This window comes from Peromyscus maniculatus, chromosome 17 (assembly GCF_049852395.1).
Source record: "Peromyscus maniculatus bairdii isolate BWxNUB_F1_BW_parent chromosome 17, HU_Pman_BW_mat_3.1, whole genome shotgun sequence".
NCBI classification, from domain to species: domain Eukaryota; kingdom Metazoa; phylum Chordata; class Mammalia; order Rodentia; family Cricetidae; genus Peromyscus; species Peromyscus maniculatus.
The window spans coordinates 27,521,101-27,544,211 of record NC_134868.1 but is presented as its reverse complement, the minus strand read 5'-3'; the positions used below and the strand labels follow the sequence as shown (position 1 = coordinate 27,544,211).

General features: G+C 45.2%; 1 protein-coding gene across 1 annotated transcript in view; it reads right to left on the bottom strand.

The window, feature by feature from the left end:
- Positions 1 to 23,111, bottom strand: part of Snx25 (sorting nexin 25) — a 116,447-nt gene that overhangs the window by 46,169 nt on the left and 47,167 nt on the right. The window contains exon 6 of the mRNA XM_015998690.3: positions 697 to 767. Coding sequence (XP_015854176.3) covers positions 697 to 767 — 71 coding nt within the window. The remainder of the gene's footprint in view (positions 1 to 696; positions 768 to 23,111) is intronic.

Genomic DNA, 23,111 nt, shown 5'->3' with positions numbered 1-23,111 from the left:
AAACACTTCAAATTCCAAACACTTAAGACTAAGTGAGGCAGGCAAACACTAGCCTACTAGGATTGCTTAAAGGACTATCAAGAAGAGCAGGGCTCACACAGAAACATTCACATGGACTAAGAGAAAAGTGAAAACAGAAGCTCCGATTCCAGCCTTCTGGGATCTGTGGCCATAGCTGAGTTTTCCAGGTTCATGAGACTAAAGTGCTCGCCTTTAAAGCACAAATGCCAAGCTTGATTCCTGGAACCCACATAAAAAAATGTAGGAGCTGGTGGTGTGGGGCGGATCCTGGGGCCACACTGGCCAACGAGCTGGCATGCTTGGTAAATTCCAGGCCAGGGCAAGACCCTTTCCACCCTCACCCCAACCTGAAAGGGAGAAAGTGCCCAATGATACTCAAAGTTGTCCTCTGGCTTCAGTATGTATGTGCACACACATGCACCTATACTATACACACGAACATACACATAAGACACACATACACACACATAAAGAAAATACAGATTTTTGTCAGGATGAAATTACTTTACTTTCTTTAATGACATTAGACCACTGTTTTAATAGACTTGAATTATTTAAATAAGTCAGCAGAATGCTCCACATTTCCAAACCACGGACAGGAGAGGGATAGACTGAACTCGGGGTAGACTGAGGACCTGTCCAACGTGTACTGAGAGAAAACAGATTGGTTCTTACCCTTGTGCCTCTTCAGCTGTGGAAAGCTGCTAATCGTGGTTGCCTGGATAATTTCCACTACAATTTGATACCTGATTTTAAAAGAGAGAAAGTAAAGATTCAATAGGAAGACAACGTTATTTTCAGAGACCTTCAGACGGTGTTCATGCTAAACACACACAGCACGGGGGCTGTAAGGCCCCAGGACTCATCCAAATCATCCTGACGGCCAGAGCACCTCGAAAATGTCAGGTGATGTGCCGCAGGCTAGTCATTTCTGAGGCCTTAATGTAAGAGTCGCTCTGCCCTGACAGAGAGCACCACTACCTGCCCCATGACTGAAAAAACTTCAAGGTCATGTTCAACGTTGAAGGTCATGTTAAAATCCTCCGCTGAGCCTTCCCCAGTAACTAGAGACAGTCGGTTCTAGCTCTTAAATTTTCATTTTCCAATAGATGGCCACTAGTTACATGTAGCTAGTAAGTTTAAGTATATTAAAATCTTAGGGTTGGGGCTGTAGCTCAGTGGTGGAGCTCGTCTATCACACACACAAGCCCCACGTTCCATCCCCTATATTACCAATTTAAAAAAGCAAAGAAATACAAAACAAAGCTCTTAAGCTCTTCGGCTGCATTTCCAGTGCTCAGCCTCGGGCACCGGCCGAGCTGGAGTGTGTGAGCAGGAGGAACCTTGTCTAAGTGCAGTCGACTGAGGGTCTAATCCTCCAGCCATGCTGACACTGTCCTGGTCTACTTCTTTATTACTTTTCACACGATGTTCCAGACCATTAGCGGCAGAACATCTGCTGTGGACATCTGGCGCGGATATTTTCCTGAAGCTGCTTCCATACTTCTTACGCAGGGAGAGCCAAGAACCATTAGCTTAGAACACAGGGGACACGGGTGTGTGCCCGAGAGGTCCTCATTCAGAGAAAATACGAAAAGTTTCCACGTTCAGTGGCAGGTGCAAGCCAAGGGCTGTGCCTATTTTGAGTGTATTTAATTAGGCTTTAGAGACAAGGTTTTGTTTTGATTTGAGATAAGGTTTCACTATGTATCCCTGGCTGTCCTAGAACTCACTCTGTAGACCAGGCTGGCCTCACTGGCCTCGAACTCGCAGAGATCCACCTGCCTCTGCTTCCTGAGTGCTGGGATTCAAGGCGTGCACCACTGAGCCTGGCTTAGAAACCAATTCTTGAGAATCACTCAATGGTTGCTAGGTGTTTCCCTAACCTAACTGCTCTGTCCTGAGTGTTTGCTATCCTCTGTTTGTAATTATGTTTACAGGTTTTCCACGATAAAGCTAATTAGCATTAGTTCTCACTTTAAGCACTAACTCTGGGTAAGCCTGGCAGCACAGACCCCGGCTTCCGGGGACAAAGGCAGGAGGATCACAGGTTTGAGGCTGGCCCGGACCACACAGTGAGTCAGGGACCCGGCTGGGAAGCCTGAGGAGACCCTGTCTCAAAATGAAAAGGGAAGAGGACTCGTGACACAGCTTAGCGACAGCACACGCAGGCCAAACATCACAAGGCACGTTGCAAACCCAATCAACCAACAAACCACTGGTTGTCACTTAGGGCAAAATCATAGAACACTCCTCAGCTTTCCAACCCAAATCAAAGGAGACACACAAATCCATCCCAGTTAAAGCTATTTGTAGATTCCTCACAAATCTGAATCTTTTTTCTTCCCCCTCTCTTCAGCTACCCTGACGCCTGACTCTTGCCATCGCAAAGGGAAGCTGTTACTGGCACTGACACCCTGTCACCTCTAGACTGTGGCAGACACTGACAGTTATATCAGAAAGCTACCACAGTTGTATCAGGAAAGCAATGTACTTAGCCCCAAACCCCCGAGCAGGGAGGGGTGGCCATTGACGGTGTCTTAGCAGAGGGACTCCAGAGAGCGTTCTCAGTGGGCAGACGACATAGTGAAGCCCCGCCATAGTTCATCTTTGCCTTTTTATCACTGTCCTGTGTGAGGCCAGGATACAGTCCGGCAAAGGGACATCGGCCACCTCCATCCCTCCAGAACCATAAAGACAAGGGGCACATGCTAAAGATGGTGAAGTAAGAAGAGATGTACAGCTTAGGTCTCCAGTGACGTCCCCAAGCCATCAAATATCTCAGGGTGTGTTTCCTACATGGGTGTTTGGGGAAGCAAATCGGGATGGGGGGGCTAATTATAAGTCACTGTATGTGATGAACCTGCCTTATGACCAAATGTCATCCCAACTAGAAGAGGGCTTTTTGAGAACTCCGTATTTAGCTGGGCATGGTGGTACATACCTTTAATCCCAGGCACTAGGGAGGCAGATCTCTATGAGTTCGAGACCAGCCTGGTCTACAAAATGAGTTCCAGGATAGCCAGGGATACACTATGAAACCTTGTCTTGAAAAACCAAAAAAAAAGAGAGAGAGAAAGAGAGAACTCCATACACATAGAAAATATCTCTAGGCTGATTATATAGGTTGTTTTCCAATTCAAAGCCTTGCTAGGAACATTATGGATGATAGTTTTCTGGTGGAATTGCCTCATTCCACCAAATAATGGCAAATTACAAAAATGGATCCTTACGTGACTTGTCCTGCAAGGTGCAAAGTGGATGAGGAAATAGCTTACAGGAAGCCTCCACCGGAACTACCAAAGCCTACCACTCTCCCACCAGGTCCTTCCCTTAGTCTGGGTTCAGGTTTACTCCTAGAACACACTCACTTCTCTCTGCACTCCAGAGGGTCTGCAAACACCTCCCAGTATGCCACAATCCAGAGCTCTTAGCCTCCACGTCCATCCACGCGGTACTTCCTATCTGAAATGCACCATAAGGAAACAACTGAACAGACCGGACCCCCATCCACTTACAAAACCAAAAGAAAACCCTAAACTACCACATGTGCATGTTTATTGTGGGGACTTCCATAAGGAAAAGAACAGAAATAACCAAAACTGCTCCTGATAAACATTTGTGATCTCTTCCTAGGCTCTGGACACATAGGAATGAACGCTGATACGGCCTCTGCTTCCAGACAGCTGGGGATATATCAGATTAGAGGGAGCACACGCAGCCAGTAGTGTTCATAATTACGAAACGCACATGTTTATAAGACTTTAATTGTTAAACGGCCAAGGATGTGTGCGTTTCTAACTACAGATATCTGACTATATAAAGGAACCTGGATTACTGCAAGGCAAACGGAATGACCGAGGGCCGGCTGTACTAAAACGGTACAGAAAACTTTGCGAAGCTCTTCCCCTGTTTCTGCTCCACTCTCTTCCTGCCATCCCCGAGGTCATGTCTCCATTTCCGCACAAGTACCCAATCTGTGAGCAAGCAGCCATCCCACAGCCCCACTGGCTTGTGCTCTGCACATCTGTCAACGGGCCCCTGCTTCCCTTCTGCTGTCGCCCCGTGTCTTCTCACCTGTGGGGCTCTGCATCGGCTCCACAGTCTGGCTGTCCCCCGACCCTGCCCTTCTCTCCCATCCAAAGCCGCTTGAGCACCTTTGCCAACCCCTCCAACCCCCAAGCCGAGCTGGGGGGGGGGGGAGGACACACCTTTGATCCTAGCACTCAGGAGGCAGAGGCAGGCGGATCTCTGTGAGTTTGAGGCCAGCCTGGTCTACAGAGTGAGTTCGAGGACCCCCAAGGCTACACAGAGAAACCCCGTCTCAGAAAACCAAAAACAAACCAACTCTCCCCCTTTAGCTTCACCCCATCGTTCCTGCTCAGGATCTCCTCAAAGGAGGAGCCCCGACCCCAGCCTGCTGTTCCCTCCACTGCCTCAGTTCTACCTCCAGCTCCTCCCCCTCCACAGAAAGATGGACCCAGCCAGGTCAACTTCTATAGCATTCTCCAAACTAGTTTCTCCAAGCTCTTGCTCCGCTTCCTTCCAACAGGCGATCTCCCATTGGAAGATCTAATAGAGCTGACATACCTCGAGTGTCCCTTCAAGTCCCACCATGTATCAGGTAATGCACATTAGCATGTCTTCTTCCAAATCCTAGCTCACTTCTGCCTGGTAATAGGACCTGCTCATTTGAGCCCAAGAAAATATTGTGGCTTTGTCTATGAAAAGACAGGATACTTTTTTCTTCCCATCTGATCATGAATCCCATAAAGACGGGTTGTCCTGTTTCTCTCCTCTTGGACCCAGGTAGGCACTAAATATACAGTAGAGATTCAATAAATATAAATGAGCTAACTAACAAGTCCTAATGTCTCTAACATTTAATGGGCCCATCTAATATTGTGAACAATTTGTTCTTTTGATGTTCTTAGTGATTCACGCTTTGGAACAAATGAGTCAGGGCTGGGACTGAAGAAATACACACCATCTCAGCAAAGAGTTAACACTTAGTTAACTCTTAAAATGACACGCAACAGGAGCCAACCTTCACCCACTGTAGGGTCCCCATAACAGATGCTGGAGTCACCCCTCCACTGCGGAGGCGGACAGTGACGCTTGGATGGATTAGGAAATCCATCCAAGGTCCATGGCTTGTAAGGACTACAGACAGAAGGACAATTGACAACTGAAGTGTCGTGCTGTTCGGCAGTCGCCTGCCTTTCGGAAATTGAATATCGGCTAAGCTTATCTTGTCAGACTCGCTGCCTTCCACATCCCCTGAACACAGTTTCTGCCTAATCAGACCATGAGACTCCCAGCACACTCTGGCCCTTCCTTGACTGCTCTCCTGTGCTCTCCTGTGGCTCCTCCCTCTCACACAACTGCCTCCCCTTATCTGTTCAAATCCCATTAGTTCTTAAACACTGAGGTCATGACCATTTCCCTGATGCTAAGGATTTACCCTTTCATGGGAGATTTAATGCTACAATTGCCTGGCTTTTAAACCCACTTCACACCACTTCTAGCCTGAAGACCTGCCTTATTGCTTCACTATTTATATGCATCTCGGATGCTGGATTATTGTCAATAGCACCGGTGCTCAGATCTCCAGGAGGTATTCAAACACCCAGCAGCCTGAGGATGTTTTCCTCTGAGGAGGAAGGTCACACTGTGGGAGTCTGGTTCCAGAACCAAGAGAAAGCTGTAGACTTTGCCTTGATTGGACCTGTATAGATTCTGGTGTGTTTTCCCAAAACGACAGTCTAAACTCAAGACGAGCAGGCTGGTGAGACGGCTCAGGAGCTAAGGGGGCTTGCAGCTAAGCCACCAAGACGCCAAGCCTGACAACCTAACGACCCTGGGTCACATATGGTGGAGAGAGCGAGCCAGCTCCTCTAAGTTGCCTGCTGATCTCCTCGGATGCCCTGTGACATGTGTGCATCACACACGCACAATAAACAGAGTTAGTAAAAAATTTAAAACTTTTAATTAAAGAGAAGTACCATGACCCGAGGCCAACTGCTTCCCAACTCCAGCAACTACCCTGCCTACAGTCTCTCTTCTGCATGGACAAGGTCACACCAAGACACATCACTTGCTCCTCTGAGCAGCTACCTTACTCTCTTGCATTTTAATCATAAATTTGGCTAAGCAGACCTGGGATTTATGAACTCTTCCACTGAACTGAAATGCTTGAGAAGCGGTAAGGTCCAAAGCAGCCTACAGATGACCACACTTCCAATCACGGCTCACAGCAGGCCTGGAGTCTTACAATGTTGACTTCAAAGTCACCCACACACCAAATACAATCACCATCTCCGTCAATCTGTCCCTCCCTGTCTCTCTCTGCTTCTGTCCCCCCCTTCTCTCTCTCTCTCTCTCTCTCTCTCTCTCTCTCTCTCTCTCTCTCTCTGTGTGTGTGTGTGTGTGTGTGTGTGTGTACGTACATGCAGGCTTCATTTATTAAGTACACTTTACACAGACTTTAAACAATTATTAGTTTTGAGTTTTCTGGGCATACTCGTGCTGGAATGTCTTAGGACAATAGAAGATAGAACAGTCCTTGCTTGGGGTAGATAATTTGGTAAATAGTTTCAAATGCTATTTTATATTCAAACTATCAAAGATACAGCTGGGTGTGGTAGTACACCCCTTTAATCCTAGTACTTGGGAGGCAGAGGCAGGTGGACTTCTGTGAGTTCGAGGCCAGCCTGGCCTACATAGTGAGTTCTAACCCAGCCATGGCTATTTAGTAAGAACTTGTCTCAAACATAAGTAAGGATAAATAAAATTAGCAAGAATAGAGACTAGAATACCATATTCAAACATTTAAGAAAATCTACACATTTAAAAAGAGATGTTTACAGAAGTGTCAAAAACTAGGAATAACATGCTAGAAGGATTCCAGTTAAAGCATATGAGAAAAAAAAATCTATGGTGATTTCAGTCACCTAAACTAATGCTCTCTATTATACCCATGGCCTTACCAAAGGATCTACTGGACGGTTTAGAACAGGATGAGAATGCTTAAGAATGTGAGTTTTGGCATGCGGCAGCGCTGTGTTCAAGCCTGTTTCTAAGACATACTTTACCGCTCTGGGGAAACTATTTCAAGTGTCTAGCTTGCATTGGAAGGAGTTCTGCCTTCTAGAGCTGTTGTGCAGGCTAAGTTGGGTGATGGGTTCTAACCTTTGGAGCAGTGCCTATCCCAGTGAGAGTTCAGTAACTGTCAATCATTACTGTTGGTCCTCACCACCATTAGTGACTCTTCAGATGTGTGCTACCTAGTGGGGGAGGGCAGGGAGGGAGAGAGGCATAAAGACTTTAATGCAGCCATACTTCTTCCTAATTAAAAATTTATTTTAGTCCTGAGGTCCCCAGACTCTCCAGCCCTGAGTCTAACAAAATCAGGTTTATACAGCGAGGTCTCTAACGACAACAGAGAACAGTGGAGGGGCTGTGTCGGGAGGATGAAGTCCTGTAAAATCTAAAAGAAGCATCACTTGATAGGCTCACAGGCTTTACAATGTGGGCAGCCTTGGGTGGGGATTGATCGGGGTCTGATTTCCTCTGGAACCATAAACTTTAAGGAAAACGAGATGTGGCCCATGTGCAGAAATCCTCTAGCTCAAGCCTGCATCCCAATTATAAATCAAAGGTGTTTCTGTGTGTAAAACTGACCTGGGCCCCTAGTCAAAGCCAGGGTACGCCCTTCCTACTGATACAACTCCAAGTCTCTGAGAGTCTAAATTTTGAAAACAAAAATTCTCAGTGATCAAGAACACTCAAGAAGTGGGGATCATACTGACATTTTACAGTTGCAGCATCTACAAGAGAGAAATGTTGCCTCCTGCTAACTTGGTAGCTGGCTCTAGAGTCTGTTACTCCAGCCTGATAAATGGCTGGACAGACTTTATTTTCTCAATGTGAGCCAATCTTTACTTTCTCTAAAATAACACATGTTCATTGAAGAAAATGAAAAATACACAAAGCACAACACTCAGACTTAGTGTTCACATCTGGCATATCTTTTTCCGATTCAATGTTTTTTGGCTTTATAAGACTTTATAAGAACTGTCTTAGAGTTCTTTTATCAAGAACTGTAATTAATTAATTCATTTTGGGGCTGGAGAGATGGCTCAGTGGTTAAGAGTGCTTAATGCTCTTTCAGAGGACCTGAGTTTGGTTCCCAGAACCCAGGTCCGGCAGTTCACAGCCCTCTGTAACTCCAGCTCCAGGGGTCCAACACTGTGTTCTAACCTAAGAGGCATTCACACACATGTGTAAACAGATGCACACAAAGATACATGAATAAAAATACAGTAAGTCTTTAAACTTAATATCCATGAGAGATGACATGTTTAAATATTCTAATTCTGTGCCATTGGTAATACATAATATAGATGTGCCAATATCTTTAAAACTAAACCTTTATTGTTAAGTGTTTTGGTTGTTTAAAACTTTTCTCTATTTTAAATAAAATGCAAAAACAAAACAAAAACCACAACATTCATGGAAAAAAAGTCTTTCCACAAACTCATGATTATTTTCTTAGGATAAATTATACATAGTAATTAGATAAAAAGTTATGAACACTTCCACATTTATAAAATAGCATTACAGAAAACAGTTTATGGGGGCTGGAGAGATGGCTCCATGGTTAAGAGCACTGACTGCTCTTCCAGAGGCCCTGGGTTCAATTCCTAGCACCCTCATGGCAGTTCACAAGTCTGTAACTCCAGTTCCATGGGAACCAACACCCTCATGCAGACATATATGCAGGCAAAACACCAATGCAAATGAAATAAAAGTAAATATTAAAAAGAAAAACAGCATATACATCCGCCACAGGCATGGGACATTATGAATATAGGAATGGTATATAGTCTTTATTTCCTGTGTTTCGGAGTACTGCTGAGAATAACACTGTGCTCTCTGCACAGTGTCAGAGGCCCAGGCTGAAGAGGACTGAGGTTAGGACTTAGAGCAGAAAGGGAGTTTCTACCAAAGGGGCTTTCGGTTCATCTTTATAGCGTCTTTCAGTCCTCTTCATCTTTCTAGTTTGCAAAAGGTGACTCCAAAAAAGACAGAGACATGCTTAACCTTTTTTCACTCATGGAACACTCAGAAAATGACATCTGAATGGAACTCTGGAGTAATCAACCATCCTGGCCCTTACCCAGTCACCACAAGGGTGAGAAAACCCATCTCTGTGAGCCACGGTGGGCAGGATTCTAGACTAGAGCAGCTCAATGAGGTGTTGTGACTTACATAAATGTCTACGATATCCCCTTTCCCCTGTATATATATAAATTATCTGGAAATACTCTTATTATTAACAATTTTCTTTGAGGAGGCTGAAGTATGGGGGCTGCCATGAGTTCAAGACAAGCTTGGGATACACAGTAAGACCTATCTATGTATAAAAAAAATCCATCTGTTTATGACTAGTGAATATTATTTTCAGTCTTGTCTGTCTATGCTTTTTATTATCACAAATAACTCGATGTTCCTACAGATTCATCTTCTAGTACCCAGAACTTCTAGAAACGATATGCTACAGAAACTACCAAAGCCATGTCATCCCTCTCTGTGTCCTGTAGCTAAGCTCACGAAAGCCACCCTGTTGTTATCTGTGGTTTCTCCTGGTGCTTCTGGTGTTTTCCAGAGGTCACTGCCATCACTGTTGCCCACTTGTACAGCACTCACACAGTACCAGTGTGTCTAGTTTACTCTCAATGCTTACATTACACATGTCTGTTCAGAGTATTTCCTGGACATTACTCTGCTGCTGAGTTTTATAGTTTATTTTGGAAATTCTCTAATGACTTTCCAAAACATTCTGAGTAAAGTTTACCTGAAGTGAGATATCGTGTGACCTCATCTCATCAGTTAATCCTACTTAGGTCACGATCTGAGGATTTTGTCTGCTCCTGCCAGCTGCCAACTTTACCTTTAGCCCTTACAGGGAAACCAGCATGGCTTCCAGGGAAAGTGTCCCTAAGACAGGGTCTCACTACAGCATTACACTGACCTCCAATTTGTCTTTTGTTTTTTTCCTCCAGTCTCCCAGATACTGAGATGGCAGGCCTAGGTCACCATGTCTGGCTTTCTATATGACTTGTGAGACCAAGTTCTTGCTACTTTAGAAGCATGAATGATCACTGTAGGGTGACTCTGTAGACGACTTCTTTTTAATTATTTGCATGTATATGTGTGTTTGTCTCTGTGTGGTATGTGCACACGAGTGCAGGCGCCCTCAGGGACCAGGGGCGTTGGAGCCCCGGGACCTAGAGTTACATGCAGTTGTGAGCTGCCCAACACGACTGCTGAGAAGAAAAAGCAGGTCCTCTGGAAGAACAGCAAGTGTCCTCCTCTTAATGCTGAGCCCTCTCCCCAGCCCCTAGGTCAGTGGTTCTCAACCTGTGGGAAGGGTCGCAAGCCAGACATTTACATTATGATTCATAGCAGTAGCAAAATTACAGTTATGAAGTAGCAATGGAATGATTGTATGCTTGGGGGTCACCACACCATGAGGAACTGTATTAAAGGGGCGCAGCGTTAGGAAGGCTGAGAACCCCTGCTCTGGGCTTCTGTTTCACACTGTTACATCCTGTCTATCTCTAGAAGTGGATGTCTGTGTTACAACAGTGACTGGTCACCCCAAGACAGGGGAGGCATCATCCTCTCCTAACAACGTTATTCATGCTACTATTACCATCACCCCTGAGATTACTTTGTCTATTATATCAGCCCGAAACTACTACACTCATAATAGACTACCATTACGATCTCTTCCCAACTCCATATTCAAAGACAGCACGTCGGTGACTTGAGAATGGTTGTGCCCGCAGCAGAAATCGGCGAATTCCCCAAAGCCAGAGTTCTCAGCGCACTCAAGAACCAGCTGCTAAAGTAACTAGAATGTCACACCTCCTTCACCCTCCACTCCGCCATCCTCCACTCCTCCATCCTCCACTGATCCACCCTCCACTCCTCCATCCTCCACTCCTCCATTCTCCACTCCTCCATCCTCTACCCTCCACTCCTCCATCCTCTACCCTCCACTCCTCCATCCTCCCCACTCCTCCATCCTCTACCCTCCACACCTCCATCCTCCACTGATCCACCCTCCACTCCTCCATCCTCCACCCTCCACTCCTCCATCCTCCACCCTCCACACCTCCATCCTCCACTCCTCCACCCTCCACTCCTCCATCCTCCACTCCTCCCATCCTCCATCTTCCACTCCTTCATCCTCCCCACTTCCACTCCTCCTGTAGCCAACCTCACAAGTCACGAAGCACTTTGTTGCCACGAGGACTCAATATTGCTTTCTTTTGGAGGGGAAAACTGCTCGTCCCCACTCATGATGCTTGCTTCCAAGTAAAAGAAGGTCCAACTCTGGCATCTCTCAATCCCCAATTCACCCCTCCCCAGTGAAGAAGGGGGTTTTAACTTGGTCACAGGTGAAGAGGGACCAAGCATGTGAAGCATGCCTTTCACCTCTCCTCCCTCTTGAGGGAGTATGTTCTTTGTCTCCGAGGGCAGCTATCGGGTAGACTCTGGATCTGCCAGGGACATGGGAAAGCTGGGAGGAGCAGGGATATGGAGGGCTGATTCTGGTTCAGCATTTCTAGACAAAAAAAAAAAAAAAAAAAAAAAAGACTAGCTAATCCTGAGGCTCTGTATTAGAGAATGCATTGTTTACACATAGAAAAAATGAGTTCTCAATTATCTACTAGTAAACAAACTGTCATTTAATCTCTGCCTCATTTCTTGACTATGCAATGGTCCAAACCTCAGAATCAAGAAGGGCTGTCAACAGGTGGCGCACACCTTTAATCCCAGCACTCAGGAGGCAGAGGCAGGCGGATCTCTGTGAGTTCAAGGCCAGCCTTGTCTACAGAGCGAGTTCCAGGCCAGCTAAGGTTATACAGAGAAACTCTGCCGTGAAAAATCAAAAAGAAAAAGAAAAAAAGGGGGGCATTATCACTAGGCCTCATCTAGCCCCCTAATTTAGCATCGCACTTCAGTTAGTAACTAGCAATTGATGAGCATTCGCAACGAAAACAAACTGATGTGCAGTCCTTGCCCTATAGGTTGTAATCAATAATGGCTACAGCTAACGTTCAGGACTGTGCACAAGCTGACCTGTGGTGGGTAGTTACTCATGAGGCAGAGACCCCAATCCACAACGGTAGTGTTGTGCCAAATGTAAGCACATAATGAATTCTGTCAACTTCAGAGAGACTCCTCCATCGAATCATGTTGCACTAATGTTGAGTTCCCTTTCCTCCTCACCCCAAATGAGTGTGTCTTCGGACACACTCAGCTCCTCCCTGTGCCCTCTGCTGTTTAAAACACCAACAGAAGGAATTCTACTCTGAAGTTGATGTATTTCTACTTTAAGCAAGTGAAAATATTTTCAGAGCATATTTTCCTAAGAAATCCCACACTGTCCTGTGGTTTCTTAAAACTAAATTTATACTCATTTACTCTTTTCATAAAATTTTTCCGAGATTCACCATTTTGTACTCGGGTTTCTCATCTCCTGTCCACCCACACTAGTCTTTTGCTTAGCAGTTTATGCTTGCTTATTGATTTCTAACACACTCTATGAGTTTGTCTTGAAAGTGTGCTCAATCTCTTCTTTCATGTTCCTTTACAATGTAATCTTATTTTATTACTCATAATTCACAATATGTTTTGGGAGGCATTGTTCAAAAACAGTAAATGTTCAAGTAATTTATGTTCTTCACAAAAGCATGCAATTTAAATAATTTTAATACATTATCTTCATGTACAAATGCCAAGCTGCAGTTAGAATCTGAAATAACCTGTAAAGACGTCATTATCTAGAGTTCTTGGTCTCCAATATGGGCATTATTCTGAAGGTGGTGGAGCCTTTGGAGTGAGGACTTGGGTAGCAGAATTAGGTCATTAGGATTGCATTTCTGAACCTTATATTCACCCCTGGTGCCAACTAGGACCCTCTGCTCCTAGCCCACCAAAATGGAGACAGCTGTCACATGCTCTAGCCACCACAACTGGAGATACTCGAGATGCCAGAGCGAAGGCCCTGAAACAAAGATCAACCAGAAGTGGATCTCTCCACCCTTCTGTTGCTTCTCGCCAATGGTTTTGATCACAATGATGCAAAAGTACCTAATGCAATCACAAAAATCAATTCAGAGATTAAAAAAAAAAACATTTTCCTAGCATCCATACAAAAAGAAAACAGCAGTTCCATTCTATTGACAAATTCTGACTGCTAAAGTTAGTCATCCATTATGCCCTTGTCTATTAGTGAAGAAGAAATACCACCTCAATTTCAGTATGTAGGAGAGAAATCGTTCTTTCTTCGCTAAGCTAAATAATCTTCCATCTCTGTAATTTTAAACATTTTACTCTGAAGTGTTCTCCATACAGTGTTTCAATCTTCACCTTGCTTTTTAAATAATGGGCCAGAAATAAATCTAGAACTTAAAAAAATCTAATGACGCCTGGGTTGGTAGTCAACGAGAACATGGTGGTGATGAGCTGGCAGTCTATTGCTGTTTTAGTAATAGGCGAGGGCACCATTGGTGGCAGTGTTCTCTTAAAGGATTGGAGCCAGGGAAGACTCCAGTGATCCCCAGGAGGCTGCGGACTTGTCATTGATGCCTTCTGTCTACCTGCTAGCCAATCACCCTGCTTTAGATATGGCGTTTACAGTCAAGCAGACCCGAGCTCAGATCCCGGCTCTGCTTGCTGACTAGATCATCTTGTCTGAGCCACTTGACTTCCTTCAATCACTGAATGGGAATAATACTGACCTGGTTATACTGAGCAGGTCAGATGACGACGACTACAAGGAACACAACTCTGGGCTTAATATAGGGCACGGTAGACACTGAACAACGGTAGATTGAAAAGTAAAGTTTCCCCTTTGTGAGAACTTGTTCAGAACAGCTTTAAGTCGGGCAAATGCCCAGTTCAGCAAAGTTGCATCTTCCTAATGCTAGCATGAAAAACAGCTCTTCTGTCTTATTAAACTATAAGCGCTGGGCGGTGGTGGCGCACGCCTTTAATCCCAGCACTCGGGAGGCAGAGGCAGGCAGATCTTTGTGAGTTCGAGGCCAGCCTGGTCTACAGAGCAAGATCCAGGAAAGGCGCAAAGCTACACAGAGAAACCCTGTCTCGGAAAAAAAAAAAAAAAAAAAAAAGAAAGAGAGAGAGAGAGAGAGAGAGAGAGAGAGAGAGAGAGAGAGAGAGAGAGAGAGAGAAAGAAAGAAAGAAAGAAAGAAAGAAAGAAAGAAAGAAAGAAAGAAAGAAAGAAAGAAAGAAAGAAAGAAAGAAAGAAAGAAAGAAAAAACTATAAGCATATGGTGTGGTAGCACAATTAGCTAACTGCTTATACCATACCCATTCTTTACTCCTTAGTAATAGAACCTTCCATTTTGAAATAAAACTGGGTCTGTGGATGTACAAAGCAAGATATTCTAGACAAACATAAATAATATACACGGAAATGTCATATAGTAGCTTCCAGAAATTTCTTTAACAAACACCGCACAGTACAAGCATGTCAGTACCTCCTATCATTGCCTTTGACCTGCCCTCTGACCTGCGCTTTGACCTGCCCCTGGAAGTAGGATGTGATGGGTGTCACTCTGGACAATAAAGACTCTCTGAGATGCCCTAAAGACGGCCAAGCACTAAGCTGGGAGGAACCTAAGATCCACGGTGGTTGGAGCCCAGATGACTGTTGTAGAATTTACCTTTTAAGAAGTAAATCCTGCCATTGGTGACAACAGATTAACTTTGGAGACACTGTCTAAAATGAAATAAGGCAAGCACAGACAAGCATTGCATGATGTCCCTTTCAAGGTGGAACAGTAGAGTCAAACTCAGGCTGGAAGACGGCCTAATGAGTAAAATGTTTGTTTCACAAGCTTAAGGACCTGATTTTGGGTGCCCAGCACCCAAGCAGAAAGCCAGATGTGGCAGGACGCACCTGTTACCCCAGGCTAGCCTCGACAAGGGAGGTTCCAGGAGGCTTACTCACCAGTGAGTTCAGCCAACTGCTAAGCTTCAGGTTAGAGACCCTGTCTCCGATTAAGAGGAAGACACCCAACTCAGTGTCTGACCTCTATAATAAACACACATGTACAAACAAAACACACAAAAGCAGAGAGCAAAACAGCGGCTCTGAGGGATGAGGATGCAGAAGAGGTGGACGCAAGGGGCCAGTTATATTGGGTAAGCAAGCTCTGGAGGGCTAAGGTACAGCATGTGACTATAGTCAATTATACTGTACTACCAGCTCAAAATTTGCTAATAGCGGGTTGGGGATTTAGCTCAGTGGTAGAGCACTTACAGGCAAGCACAAGGCCCTGGGTTCAGTCCTCAGCTCTGGAAAAAAAAAGTTTGCTAATAGACTCAATCTTATGTGTTCTGACCACAAAAATACACTCTAACAACGTGAAGTAATGCATGTCAGTGAGCTTGCTGTGACAATCATCTCATAATTTACTATACTAATCACATTGTGTACCTTTACATTCAGAAATGTTATTTGTTAAGCGTATCTTAAGGCTGGGAGGCAACACTAGTTTGAGGAAGTCATCATTTGGTGGGCATTCTTTGATTGCCCGCTGAATTGAATCCCAACAAGGAGTTAGCCCAGTACCTTTCCTTCAAGGGCAAACTTGTACACCCAGGGATCACTGGAAATGTCCACAGACATGTTTAGTTGTTCCAGCTGCAGGGAAACTGGCGTCAAGTGGGTACCAGTCAGGCATGCTGCTGGGCATTCCACAACACAGACTAACCCTCACCTTAATGAATTACCTAGCCCCAAAGGTCGAGTTTGCCATGCCAGAGAAACCTAAGGTTAAAGGTCAGTAATAAAGAAGACACCTTTGCTCCATCACACACACACACACACACAGAAAAAAATACACTAAAAGGAAGAAGTGTCCAGATAATACTGCACAGGCTGGTTTATGTCAACTTGACACAAACTAGAGTCATTGGCGGAAGGGAGCCTCAACTGAGAAAAGCCTCCATGACTTAGGCTGTAGGCAAGCCTGTAGGCCATTTTCTTAATTAATGGTTGATGGGGAAGGGCGGTGCCATCCCTGGGCTGGTGATACTGGCTCTATAAGAAACCAGGCTGGTTGGCCGGGCGGTGGTGGCGCACGCCTTTAATCCCAGCACTTGGGAGGCAGAGGCAGGCGGATCTCTGTGAGTTCGAGGCCAGCCTGGGCTACCAAGTGAGTTCCAGGAAAGGCGCAAAGCTACACAGAGAAACCCTGTCTCGAAAAACCAAAAAAAAAAAAAAAGAAAAAGAAAAGAAACCAGGCTGGGACCGGGTAATGATGGCACACGCCTTTCTTTAATCCCAGCACTTGGGAGGCAAAGGCAGGTGGATCTCTGAGTTCAAGGCCAGCCTGGGCTACAGAGCAAGTTCCAGGACAGCCAGGGATACTCAGAGAAACCCTGTCTCAGAGAAAAAGAGAAAGCAGGCTGAGCAAGCCAGGAGGGGCAAGCCAGTAAGCAACATCCCTCCACGGCCTCTGCATCAGCTCCTGCCTCCAGGTTCCTGCCCTGCTTGAGTTCCTGTCCTGACTCCCTCTGATGATGAACTGTGTGTGGTGTTGAAGCGTAAGCTGAAAAAACCCTTTGCTCTCCAAGTTGCTTTGGTCATGGTGTTTCATCACAGCAACGGTCACCCTGACTAAGACAAATCTGCCATTGACAGAGTTGTCACAGACCCAAACTGTTTTCAAAGACTTAGAGTACACAGAATCACACACCATGGCATCTGACTTCAGATTGGCAGTGTGGGGAAAGATGCTTTGGAAAAGGGATTATCACTATGAGTTGCAGTCACTTGGGGGAGCTTTCTAAAACACTCACGTCCCATTCCTCTCCATCACGGGTTAAAGACAAAACAGCCCCAAAGACTCGTGTGGTTGAAGGCTTGGTCTCCAGCTGATGGTTGGATTCTGAAGTACTAGAGCTTCGCCGGTGCGTTAATGACACAGTAGTGAGGTACTGGCGGGTGGGTCTCGGTAGGAAGAGGTAGGTCACCAGGGTCATGTCGCTGAAGGACAGGTCTTGTCCCTGACCCCTCTCTCACTGTTTCCTGCCTGTCATTAGGTGAGCAGCTTTGCCCCCCTCCCATATGCTTGTGTCCTAATGTTCTCTTCATGAGGCTCTGCTGGAAGCCACAGAGACCAACACCGGAGCAAACCACTCCCCGCTCCTTTGGACTGCGCATTTCAGGTACTGCTTCGGTCCCAATGATGAGAGCCTGACTCTCTAACAGACGAACCAGACGAACCACATAAAAATCCCTGGCACAAGGCTCGGCGATCTGTACTTTCCTGTTGAGGAACAAATATACTTCCTTCGAGTACATTCTACAAATACACCGGAAAATTACCATACAGACAAGCACTGGCTGCTGTCCAGGGCCGCAGCAGCCTGTCCGTTCCTTTGCTAAAGGTTCTGTGAGGGCAGAGCCTGTCACGTCTCCTTCACTGCGTACTTGGACTCGCTTTGTCTTCAAATGAAGGACTCTTCGGTTTCTTCCCTCGTGGGGTCCTGATGGTTGGGGTTCACTAACGACTGCACCTGCATTCTGAGCTCTGCTGTGACTTTCTGGACTGTGGCCTCTATACACTGACACCAGTGGTGGGAAACCTATGCATTTGTTCTCTGGCGTCCCGCAGCCAAGATGTCATCCCCACTTTTGGTTCCTGGAGGCCAGCAGACTCATCGTTACTAGAAAACTACAAAAAGTTCACAGTATTGCCCAGGCTAACCACAGCACCAAGTTCTTGGGTCCTAGAGAAGGAGAGGAAGCAGCTATAAGGGCAGAGGGGTGTTCAACTGTCATCGGGGCTAAAGGCTCCTAGCTCACACACCGGAGAAACGTGTCTCCAGCCCTAATAATCCCATGGGACTATCCTAACACCACCATGAAAGCATCTTATACTGACACAGAAAATAACCACATTGTCCCCAAACTATAAATACCACCTTCAAGGGGTTTACCTCATCTCTTAAATGCATTCCAGCCTAAAAGAATCAAATGACTTTATTCCCTTTAGAAAATATGGAACATCTCCCATATACGCAGTATGTAAAACTCAATGATTTCATCAGCTGCTTAGCCTAAATAAAGCATACTTGCTGCCTGAGGCAGGATATCTTCAGTTTCCGTGACAGTGATTTGAACACAGTGACCTAACCACTAATAAAGTCAGATGGCAGAGTACTCTAACTGTACCAGAAAACCATCTAGAGAGTTCTGATTACGATCAAAGAAAGCAGCTCCATTAGGGTCTGCAGACTGATAAGTCTCAGCTCCATCGACCAGACAAGCAGCTAATGAAAAGTGACTTGGACAGTCAGTAACAGCAAGCAGGCCTGGTCCTTCAGTAGACAGAAATTTTCTGTCAAGCAGTAATTAACCAAGTGTGGAGATTATGTACACAACATCATCCATATTTTGAAGACTGGCCATTGCTGTTACAGCCATCCTGGGGGTCTTTGGCAGACACTGTTGCACAAGACATAGAGAATAAAGGTTAGCCACAGCTCTGTCCCTAGGATAAGCTTAATTCTTCATAGTTAAAGGAACCCCGGCACATGTCAAACAGAACTGGCTGAAATCCTACGCAACAAAGCCCAAAGAGCTGCCCACAGTGCCGAAAGAAGGTGCCGCGGGATGGGGGCGTTTTCACCCGCATTCCCAAGGTAATTCTGAGTGCATACAGCTATCACTAAGAAAACTGCCTGCCATGGGGTTTTCTCCCATGGTTCTTTGCCAAGCTTGCTGGGGGACTAGAAACACGTCTGCATTACCATGCCCTCCATAGCTCACATTACCAGTTGTATACACCTCTTCAAGGGAAAAGAAAAAGAATTTTTTAAATTAATGTTTTATCACCCCAGATAGTTTTCTCTATGACATTTTCATGCATATATTGTTTAGTGTTTGGTGTATGTGTTCACATATGTGAGAGCACACACATACATGTCTTCAAGCGGAGGCCCAAGATTGATATCAGGCCCTTCCTCAATTGCCCCCCCCCATCTTATATAACGAGGAAGGATCTCTTCCTAAGCCCAGGGCTCATCATTTGGGACAGCCTGGCTAACCAGCTTCTCCAACCATTCCCCATCTCTGCCCTCACATACTGCCACTGGAGACTGCAGAGAAGCTGTCGTGGCCACCCAGATTTGATGTGGGTTCTGGGGATCCAACCTCCATTCCCATACTTCTGTTCTAAGCATCTTATCTTCTGAGCCATTTCTCTAGTCCCTTTCTGTATCATTATTCTATCTCCGCTCTTTCAACTATTTTATATAAGAGGGTGGTTTTCAGCTGTTCTATACTTGACCTTAGCCAAAAGGCTAAGAAGTAATAGAGAAATGTTGGTCGAATTAAAAGAAGACAGCAAAGTTCCCAAGATGTATAGATGGCACCACAAGCTTCTGAAAGGGTGGATGTAAAAAAAAAAGGGGGGGGGCATCCAACTAGACTTTGCCATTACTTCAACTTAATTAAACCTGAAAATGTATTTTGCTTCTAAAAGAGCTGCTTATCTGGTCACCAGAGTACCCCACGTCCTCTTCCTACTAATTCTGTAAACAGCTGCAAGTGCAAAGCTTACAACCACCAAAGGACACAAGGACCAAGATCTATGGACGAGGAATAATACGGAAGACGCTGGCCTGTGTGTGTCCCATGGCTCCTCCTGGACGAGCACTCTGTAGGCGCATGTGGTGGTCAGAAGAGGGGAGGGCGGAAGTGCAACATTCACCTGACTCTAGACACCACTGATCACGCTGCTGAGCGTCACTGACGATGCTCAACGGTGGGTCAAAGGGCAAACACCCCGAACCATCGATGAACAAACAAGTAAGACGTGATATATTCATCCACGGACATTATTCCACCCAAAAGGGAAGCAGCGCTGCATAGACTGCAGCAGCGTTCATGGGCCCTGACAGCAGCAGCTGAGTACAGCAGCCAGACACATTCTTCCCGAGTCCATTTAGATGATACCCAGGACAGGCTCAGTATCAAGAGTGAAAGTAGATTAGAGGCTGCCAAGGGCTGAAAGGAGGAGAGGAGCGGGAAGTGATGCTCATGGGTGTCAGAGTTCTCTGGAGGACGGTAAAAATATTCTGGAATTAGAGGCATTACTTACACAGTCTTTGAACACACTACAAGAACCACTGAACTGTACAGTTTAAAATGATGAGTTTTATGGTGTGTGAATTATACCACCATTTGTGGAAGAAGAAGAAAGCCTTCTTCAATCCAGTACTTCTGCTGTCTGGATCTCTCTGCTCAGGAGTCTCGGTGTGCCATCCTTCAGCGCTGCCTTCTGTGAGATGAAGAGGACTTAAGCCTCACACATCTGAGAAGAAAGGGGAAAGGCAGGCCCCGAACTCCCAGTGAAATCACTGTAACTGAAGCCAACTCAAGCCTTGGCCACAGTCTTTCTATGACTCCCCCCACTCACCTAGGAACAGAAGATGCCATGACTCTCCTGTTTAACGGGAATTCTCCTAGATGGCGAACTGCAGCATCCCCACAATTCTAAGCATTTGGCTAGGACATTTTAGGGATAAACTTCGGGAGTGGAGAGATGGCTCAGTGGTTAAGAGTACTTGTAGTTCTCGCAAAGGACCTGAGTTCAGTTGCTAGCACCCACATGCTGGCTCACAACCATCTGTAACTCCAGTTCTAGGAGATCCAATGCCTTCTTCTGGCATCTGAGGGTACCAGGCACTCACATAGTGCATGTATATGTATATGTATATGTATATGTATATGTATATGTATATGTATATGTATGTATATATATATATATATGAAGGCAAAACATTCATACACATAAAATAAATGGATCTAAAAAATTTGTAAAACGCTATCAATTCTTACCACTCTGCATTTCACAGCAGCAATTGTGCTCGACCACAAAATGGCAGAGGTGCTCCAGAACCAGTAGTCAGGGCTGGAGACATGTCTCGGTGAGTAAAGGCACTTGCCACATGAAGCCAGGCATGACAGGATACATCTGTAACCTTAGCGTTACCATAGGGAGATGGAAGGTGGAGACAGACATTCCCTGGAGTTTAGAAGCCTAGGCTAGCCTGGTGCACACAGGTGCAAACGAGAGACTCTGTTTCAAACAGTGGAAGGCAGGACTGCCCTATGAGGAAACCAGTACTTAATCATTTAAAATAATTAGTTCTGACTTTTAAAATCTCTTTCAAAAGCTGTTACCATGTTTGACTCTGTCACCAGTATGGAGTGCTAGCCAGAATCCTTCCGTTATACAAAATACAAGATTCACCCATAGGTCTAGATCAACAGTGAATGGTGATGGCTTCGCTTAATCTGCCACATGGGACTCTAGGCTGCTGTCTTAAACTTGCTTGGCATTACCAAACTGTCTATATCCTATTTTCTCCTGGAAAGAATGTTTACTAGAAGAAAATTACTTAAGAATTCAGATTTTTCAGTTTCTGGACATAAAGTATCTGATCCTAACCAGTATCTTAAGTGGGAATGATAATTCCATAGAGGATGATCACACCACACACAGCTCACAAAAAAGTAGATTAAAAACATCAAATAAGCCAGGTGGTGGTGGCACACGCCTTTAATCCCAGCACTCAGGAGGCAGAGGCAAGCGGATCTCTATGAGTTACAGGCCAGCCTGGTCTACAAAGCAAGTTCCAGAAAAGCCAGAACTGTTATATAGAGAAACCTTGTCTCAGAGAAAAAAAAAAAGTCAGATGAACAGACAGTGGTGGTGCACATCCTTGATCCCAGTGCTCAGGAGGCAGAGGCAGGTGGATCTCTGAGTTTGAGGCCAGCCTGGTCTACAGAGTGAGTTCAAGGACAGCCAGGGATACACAGAGAAACCATGTGTCAAAAAACAACAACAAAGAATCTACAAGTACAGGGTTGAACAACACTCCCGGGTAACAGCTCGGTGTGAATACAGGACTTAGGAAGAAAAGGCAACACAAGCGTGTGACTGTCAGGCTTCTTTTTGTTCTACTGAGACAGAATCCTGCCATGTTGCCTGGACTAGCCTCGAACTCAGTCCCCCGTCTTAGTCTCCAGAGTGCTGGGCTCTCAGTATGTGCTACCCCATCTGATTTTATGAGCTCTTTTTCAAACGAAGCCATGGGAGGAAGGATCTATAAGTGGGCAGAACCTGTAAACTAGGGTAACAAAGTGTACTACTGGCTACTGGGTTCTCCCTCAGCTCAAATGTTACCCTTCTCGATTCATCAATTCAGAAATAGACAATATATAATATTTTACCATTTGGCACATTTACTATTATGCATGAGAGGAGATGCCTAAGTAAGATGCCCAAAAACAATGCTCATAGATACACAATTCACAGACAAGGCCGTACATTAGAGCTGGTCCTCGCACATTGGTGAGACCGACCCTGGCACGTCTCCTAGGTGCTGCACTACCCAGGTCACAAGCTTGTGCATCCAGGCCATCCCACTGCCAACCCTTGTTCACCGGAAGGAAGGCTCATCTCACATCTCTGCATAGTTCAAATGTCCAACTTTTGGTCAATATTTTACTTTCCTATTAATGACTTACCAAAATTATTTATAATAATGAAAATGGACCCACTAGAGTTTCCTATTCTCCCTATTACCATTTGGGAACATTCAATCAAAAAGGGAAGTGGGGAGACAAGCCTAGAACAGTCACAAATGTATACCAAATAATCTCAGTATAGACTCCTATCCTATGAGAAGACTAACACCCGAAAACGTTTCAAAGACATCCTCCAGTATAAGTGACACCTGCGATCCTTTCAAATTCGATTTCCCAAAGAACTAGTGAGGAATCCTTTGTTCTCAGGCCCTAGCCCCTTCATTTTCTAAGACAATGAAAATCAACACAATGTTCTACACCGTCACGTAAAACAACAACAAGCTTTCAAGCTATTATTACCAAATTCTTACGAAAACCTAATGCCTTGAAAAAAAAAATGATTCCTCTATTAAAGAGAAGCTGAACAAATGCAATTGTT